Below are 7232 nucleotides of genomic sequence, written 5' to 3' on the forward strand. Positions count from 1 at the left end.
GGAATTTCATCTCAAACAGTTGGCTTCTTTCTGTAGCTCGAGGAACTCAAACTTGAAAAGTGATTGCTTGTGTTCGAGTAATTGATACTAAGAGTGACTTCAGTACAGAAAATAGATCTGTCTGCTCTCCAGTACATGTAAGTTGTAATCAAAAGACGCCATCTGCTACAATAAGACCATTACTGTACTAAAAATATTTAAGGCTAAGGAGAATTACAGAGTGCTTGTGATGTCGAAGAAAATATGGTACCTTTAGAGCTTATACATTTTCACTTATTGTACATCTAAAACAACTGTTGCATTTCATCCGATGCTCCATTCAGATAGATTTTAACTTACTCTCATAATGGGGCGGGAAGCCAGGAACTGATGAAATGAACCAAGCCATCCAGCATGTAGTTGTCTTTGCACCTAATCTGCAATAGGTATTCTGCCTTCCGTATTTTTGCTGCCAAACCTTCGGACCATGCGCAAGTTGTAGTCCTGCATGATGCTACAAACAAGAGTGAAACCTGATGCTCCCAAGCAAATTGGACCAAAGTGACCATATAACAATGGCTTAGAATTATCAGTGAATTTGACAGCAGCCACACCAGATGTCGAATCAGCAAGCACAGGTCTCCTCTTGGTGCACTTCTGTGATTCCAAAAGTGTAGTCTTGATCACTGAACATTGTGGATTCTACAGCATTCGTTCCAAGGTCATCAGCTACCATAAAGGCACGAACACCATCCTTGTGATCTACCCAGCTGTATCCACGACCTTTCACAACTCCACGACTACTCATCAGTGCCCTAACAGCCGATGCATCACCATGTCTGCCCAAGGAAGCATATATGTTTGATAGAAGCACATAAGGTGATGGATTCTTTGGGTCAAGGCGGAACAGATGCTTCGCCGCACATTCCCCCAATTCAGCATTGTCGTGTACCACACAAGCAGCAAGCAGAACTTCCCACACTATAGGATCATCTTTGTATGGCATTTTATCTATTAGGGACTCCACTTCAACAAGACGACCAGCTCGCCCCAGTGCATCTATGAGACAAGTGTAGTGCTCAGCCAATGGAGTAACCCCATAGCCGCTCTCCATGGAATTAAAGAATGTAATGGCTTTATCAACCAGCCCAGAGTGACTACACCCCGTTAGGACAGCAATGAAAGTCACACTGTCTGGCTTCTGTTTTGTGGTTAACATATACTCAAACAACTCGACAGCTTTATCTCCACAACCATTCTGAGCATATCCATGTATAATCTCATTCCATGCAACTATGTTCTTCATCATCATGCAGTCAAAGAAAAGGCGTGCATCATCCATGTTGCCACATTTCGCATACATATCGATCAGGGCACTGCCAACATAGACATTCTGATCATAACCATCTTTTACAACCTGTCCATGTGTCTGCCTACCTTGAGGTATCAAAGACGATCTAGCACATGAATTGATCATACTAGCATAGGAGGATTCTGTGGGGAACATCCCATTTTCCCTCATCTGCTTGAAGAAATCAAAGGCCTCTTTATTCAAAGAATGAATAGCCAAACCTGAGATCATGGAATTCCAACACACCACGTCTCTCTCGGTCATCCTGTCGAAAATGATCCGAGCAATACCAACCTCATCACATTTTGAATACATATCCACCAGACCACTAGCGACAAACATGTCATCATGAAGCAATAATCTTACTGAAGCAGAATGCACTTGCTTGCCCAGTTCCAAAATTCCTAATCTAGAGCATGAACTGAGGATCACAGCCAAAGCTGTCCGGTCAGGCTGCACATTTTGATGTTGCATCCTCCTAAACAACTCGATCGTGTCTTGATGCAGTTCCTCCTGGCAGTAGCCAGATAACAGAGTGTTCCATGTAGTCACACTTGGCTTCGATATTTTGTCAAACATTGCACGAGCAAACAGGACATCCCTCGCCTTAATACAAGAAGCAAGCATGTTACTGTAAGTGACCTCATTGGGCTCAAAACCTGACTCTTGCATAAGGTCCAGCACTTCCATGGCCTTCTGATAGCAACCCACCTGACCATATCCAGTTATAAGGATGTTCCAAGAAACAATACTGACGCTGGGCATCGTCTCAAAGGCTTTCATGGCCTCGTCCATCTCCATGCATTTTGCGTACATATCGATCAATGAGTTCCCCACGTGCTGGTCTGATCCAAACCCTTTCCTGACCACCAACGCATGGATGGACTGTCCAAGCCGAATTGCACGACCGGCGTTGTACTCACCAGCGCAAGCTTGTGCGCACGCGCCAAGAACACTGGAGACAGCCACCGGATCAACACGAACCCCGCTCCGGCTCATACGCTCGAACAGCCTCAGCGCGTCATCGACGGAGCCGCTCTGTGCCAGCCCTCCCATCATCGCCGTGAAGGACACCTCGTTCGGGTGAGCCATCCCGTCGAACAGCCTGACCGCATCGGCGACGCTCCCGCACTTGGTGTACATGCCGAGGAGCGCGTTCTCGACGAACTGGTTCCCATCAAGCCCGACCTTGACGGCGAGCCCGTGGCAGCGCCTCCCGTCCTCGAGCGCGGCCACGGCGCCGCACGCGCTCAGCACGCTGGCGAGCGTGAAGTGCGTCGGCGCGAGGCCCTCCTGTAACATCCCTTGGTACAGCCCCAGCGCATCCCCGGGGCGCTCAGACCGCGCGATTGCGCTGATGACGGTGTTCCAGGAGACGGCGTTCCGTTCTGGCATTCCGCCGAGCAGGACCCGGGCGTCGGCGAGGTCCCCCGCGCGGCACGCCGCGGAGATCGCGGCGTTGTAGGAGTAGATGTTGGGGTTGGGCAGCGAGCGGAAGGCGCGGAGCGCGTGGCATGGGAGGCCGGAGAGGGAGTAGAGCTCGACGAGGCGGTTGAGGAGGAAGGTGTCGGCGTCGAGGCCGGCGGCGAGGACGCGCGCGTGCGCGGCCTTCGCGTGGGTGCGGCTGGGCTTGGGGCCGCCGCCGCTCCGCTTGATGCAGGCCTGCAGCACCGCGGCGAGCTGGGCCGCCAGGTTCGCCATCTCAGCGGGAACGCGTCGTAATCGCACCGGAAATTTTGCTCTGTGTCATTTGCTGCAGGGCACGATATTTTTTTATTGTAATACACACCTTATCTATTATAATAATATTATCGATCTAGATAGCAGAGAAAATCGTTATGAAAAGATGAGAATACCCTTTTTGCTGGTTAAGGAGTCGGACCGTTCGCGGTTTGATTCCACCTCATACTCTTGGATCGTACTATTGTCATCCTCTCCCCGTACCTCCCCACCTCGATCAGTGATGGCGAGCAAGCACTGATGAAGGCAACACTGATGGCCTCCTTCTCCCAATCATCTGCATCGAGTTCGTTCTTATCCCACTCGATAACGCCGACGCACTCTAGGGACCGCACCAAAACAGATGCGCCTCTAGTCCCTGCTCCTATTGCAAGACGTCTGTGGTGGAGTAGACCACCTTGATGCATCAGAATCATGAGAGGAAGTTCCATAGATACAACAAGTTGTAACATGTAAATAATGGCCATCAATTTATGGATTTATCCAATTTGGGGTTTTTTGAAGATTAGGGTTTCAGTATTTAGGGATTTAGAGGCTAAATCAATGGATTCTTTCCATTGTGGACTCCGAAAGCTTACAAATTTTTCATGTGGCAAGATGAGTACACAGTTTAGTTGTTCAAGAGGGGTACATGTGTGTTCTAGAAGAGGGTAAAGATCATGGTGAAGGCCACGCTAGATGAAGTGAAGGCATGCATGGGTGAGATGAAGCCTGCAATGTTAGCACTGAATAGTGATATCAAAGTGATACATACTGAGTTGAAGGCCTTAATGGTGAACAAAAAATTTGGCGTGATCGAGGGGAAGATGGTAGCGGTGTCTATGTACGTCGCTCTATTTCTTTTTTTTTTTGCTAGTGTTGTTTTGATGCAGTAGGCTAGGACCTCGATTTGTGGATGTTTTGTTTGGCAGATATGTGCCAATATGTAATGGTTGTTGATGAAGAATTAGTTATGTAATGTTCTAACTTATCTATTGGTATGTAATAACTTTAAATATTCTAACTCTGTTCATGCAATGAAATGCTGGTCAAAAACTTCAAAACTTCAAATGTTATGCATCACAAAAGAAAATGATGACAAAATGGGATAAAAAGGTCCATGCATTCAACAAGAGCGGTTCAAGCATTGGCTCGACCTGCTTGTCGTTCAACTCGGTTGGGTATGAGTGTGACTCGAATGTAGTTAAGGGGTACCTAGTGTCATTTTCACAACGATTTTCTCTCCTCTTCAGGCCGACAATACTATTATAATGAGTGCAGTGTGTGGTAGAAGATTATCACTGTTGACCAGTGTCCAATAGCAAAATAAAAAAAAAAATCGTGCCTTGCAACAAATGCCACACTTCAAGCGTGTCCAAGAGCAAAATTTACGCACGCGTGCACCATTTATACTGCTCGAGATATTAAAATTGCCAGGGTTGCGAGATGAGTGTTCAATTTGGGCCTGGAGATGCTTGTAATTAGGGGCTACATAACTGGGCCGACCGACAACGCTATGCTAATGTGGCGACTTCCTATTTGACAGATTTCTCTTTAAAATAGGGACAACGCTATGCTAATGTTCAAATTTGAACTCGTTTAGTTACTACGAGAGGGTTTCTTTGAGATGGTGGCGGATGTATAGACAAATAAAACTAAAGGTGAAACTCTAATGGAGAAATGGAAGGCCAAAATATGTAGATTAAGATAGTTCCTTAGAGGCTAGGCCAAGAACATTAGTGGGGCATATAAGAAAGAGAAAAAGGAATTGTTAAACAAATTAGAGGAATTGGATAAAAAAAAGTGAAAACCATGGCATTAACATGGTTATTCGATCAATAGAGGGGATTGTAATACTAAGTATTTTTAGTTGGTTGCAAATGGGGAATTTAGGAAGACCAAAATATTGCAGATGGAACAAGAGGAAGGGATAATTCATGGAGATTACGACTTTTTGGACAACTGGATAATAGTCAATTTTCAATGATTGAGACTAATCGGGATGTCATTCCTCAAGTTTTTGAATTCGGAAATGAAATGCTAACTGAAATTTTCGAAATGCTAACTGAAATTTTCTTAGAAAGGATCTTAGAGAGATAATTTTCCAAATAGAACACAACAAGGCAACGAGGCTGAATGGCTTTCCAGCTAAATTCTATCATGTCTTTTGGGAAATAATCAAAGGCGACCTAATGACCTTATCCAATGAGTTTCATAATAGTAACTTACCTCTCTATTGCCTAAATTTTGGAACCATTATCTCGTTGCTAAAAAATAAAGAAGCCAAACAGATTCAACAATACAGGTCTATTTTTCTATTAAATGTTAGCTTCAAAATCTTTACCAAAGTTGCAACTAACATAGTGGTTAGAGTGGCATGGAAAGTGGTGAGACCAACTCAGATGGCTTTTATGTTAGGAACAAGCAATATGGAAGATGTAGTAATTCTACATCAGATAATGCATGAAATGAACAAGAAGAAATAAATTAGGGTTATACTTAAACTTGATTTTGAGAAGTCCTATGATAAAATCAACTGGTCATTTATCCAACAAACCCTGTGGATGAAGGATTTATCACCAACTTGGTGTAAATGGATTGATGTCTTCATCCAAGGGGGGAAGTGTGGAAACTAAAATCAATGATCAAGTAGGATCCATTTTTTTTTTTAAAAGATTAAGATAGGGTGATCCTTTATCATCAATCATGTTCAACATAGTGGTCGATGTGTTAGCAATCAGGAGGATGAGCATATTACAGGAGTAATGCCATATCTGGTAGAAGATAGATTGTCTATATTACAATATGTGGATAATATAATTATCTTTATGGACTATGACATTGAACAAGCAAACAACATGAAACTCTTTTTGTGTGTTTTTGAGCTTTTATCTAGTCTTAACATCAACTACCATAAAAGCAAACTTCTCTGCTACAGGGAGGCAAAACAATGTGAGTCACAATATTCCAAGTTATTTGGCTATGGAATGGGTCAATACCCATTCAAATATTTAGGACGAGATACTTAGCAATGCATAAGTCCTCAGTAGAAATCGAGCAGTCGAATGTCCTATCGTTCGCGAGTATAGGACTTAATTACTTTCACCATGAAAACAATGATGAGTTGATGAGTGGTGAAAATGATACGAGATGTGGGCGGTGCTAGGGATAGGTCGGGAAAGGAACCCGAATGCTATAGACCGCTTGTATCATTTAAGCACCGTTCATTTGTGCAGTTGGCTTTGGCACTTTTCCGTACTAATCACATATTTATATATGAGACGAGTGAGCCTAGTATCATAAGTCGCTGTGTTCATTTGACTCAAGCGCCGAGATGTGAGCGAGAAGGCTTGTAGAGGCACCTGAGGTTGGGCTAGTAAGTTATTGTACACATGGGATCTAGGTGGCCTCCACATGGCTTGGCATGAGAACAAAGTTTCAGGTTGAGTACGTGAACGATTGTCACATGAATCATCGCTTTCAACTGACGGGTTGTATGGAGGGTGGTCTCATATCATGTGGGTAAAGATGTACCCCTCTGCAGGGTGTAAAATCAATTCGAATTTTCGCGCTCTCAGTCATGAGCATATTTCTGTCCATTTGCATCAATCGTAGAGTTTCGAATGTGTTTGTGAGGGTATGATGGGAAGTGGATAGAGATGATGGTTGATGAGTTGAGGTGTTCCAAGTTACAGACATGTTATTTTGATGATATCAGTATAGGAGGGTACAATTGCTAGGTTGTAGTGGCTCACACTTGAGTTAAAATCGCTTTTGTATTACAAATTCATTTAACCTTTATGGCCAATTCCTTGCTACGTATTCACAAATGTATTCTCCTTATAGTTAGGTTATTATATGTACTCACTATGAATTAAGTCTTGCTAGTACCTTTGTACTCACGCTACTTGTTTTCTTTCCAGGTGAAGATGGGTGCCGGTTGCTCGAATCCCACTAAGAGCGATGTGGTGGCGAGTAGTCGCTATAATACTACTAACTTGGTCGGTTGCCTTGTGGGTAAATGACGTCACCAGCCTTCATTTTATTTCTAGATGTTTTTCTTTCGCTGCGATTTATGTATATATGTTTACGCTAGAAAACACTTGTCCATGTTATTTTATTCAACTTGTAATCACTTGTAATCTTGTTTAACTTGATGCCGTGATATTCATGTTGTAAATGT

General features: G+C 43.8%; 1 protein-coding gene across 2 annotated transcripts; it reads right to left on the reverse strand.

Moving 5' to 3' along the window:
- Nucleotides 1-52: 52 nt before the first annotated feature.
- Nucleotides 53-3080, reverse strand: LOC133918421 (pentatricopeptide repeat-containing protein At4g20770). Of its 2 annotated transcripts, none has more exons than XM_062362295.1 (2): nt 594-3080; nt 53-483 (listed from the first exon to the last, which is right to left on the reverse strand). In XM_062362295.1, the coding sequence occupies exon 1, from the start codon at nt 3029-3031 to the stop codon at nt 605-607; it is 2427 nt and encodes an 808-aa protein (XP_062218279.1). In that variant the 5' UTR covers nt 3032-3080; the 3' UTR covers nt 53-483; nt 594-604. The 2 variants fall into 2 exon arrangements, with proteins under 2 accessions (XP_062218279.1, XP_062218278.1); XM_062362294.1 differs by having other exon boundaries at nt 53-493.
- Between the last annotated feature and the right edge of the window lie 4152 nt (nt 3081-7232).

Source organism: Phragmites australis, chromosome 5 (assembly GCF_958298935.1).
Source record: "Phragmites australis chromosome 5, lpPhrAust1.1, whole genome shotgun sequence".
Taxonomy (NCBI): Eukaryota; Viridiplantae; Streptophyta; class Magnoliopsida; order Poales; family Poaceae; genus Phragmites; species Phragmites australis.

Excerpts from the sequence above, each read along its gene's own strand:
- LOC133918421 (XM_062362295.1), bottom strand. The coding sequence starts at position 3,031 with ATGGCGAACCTGGCGGCCCAGCTCGCCGCGGTGCTGCAGGCCTGCATC.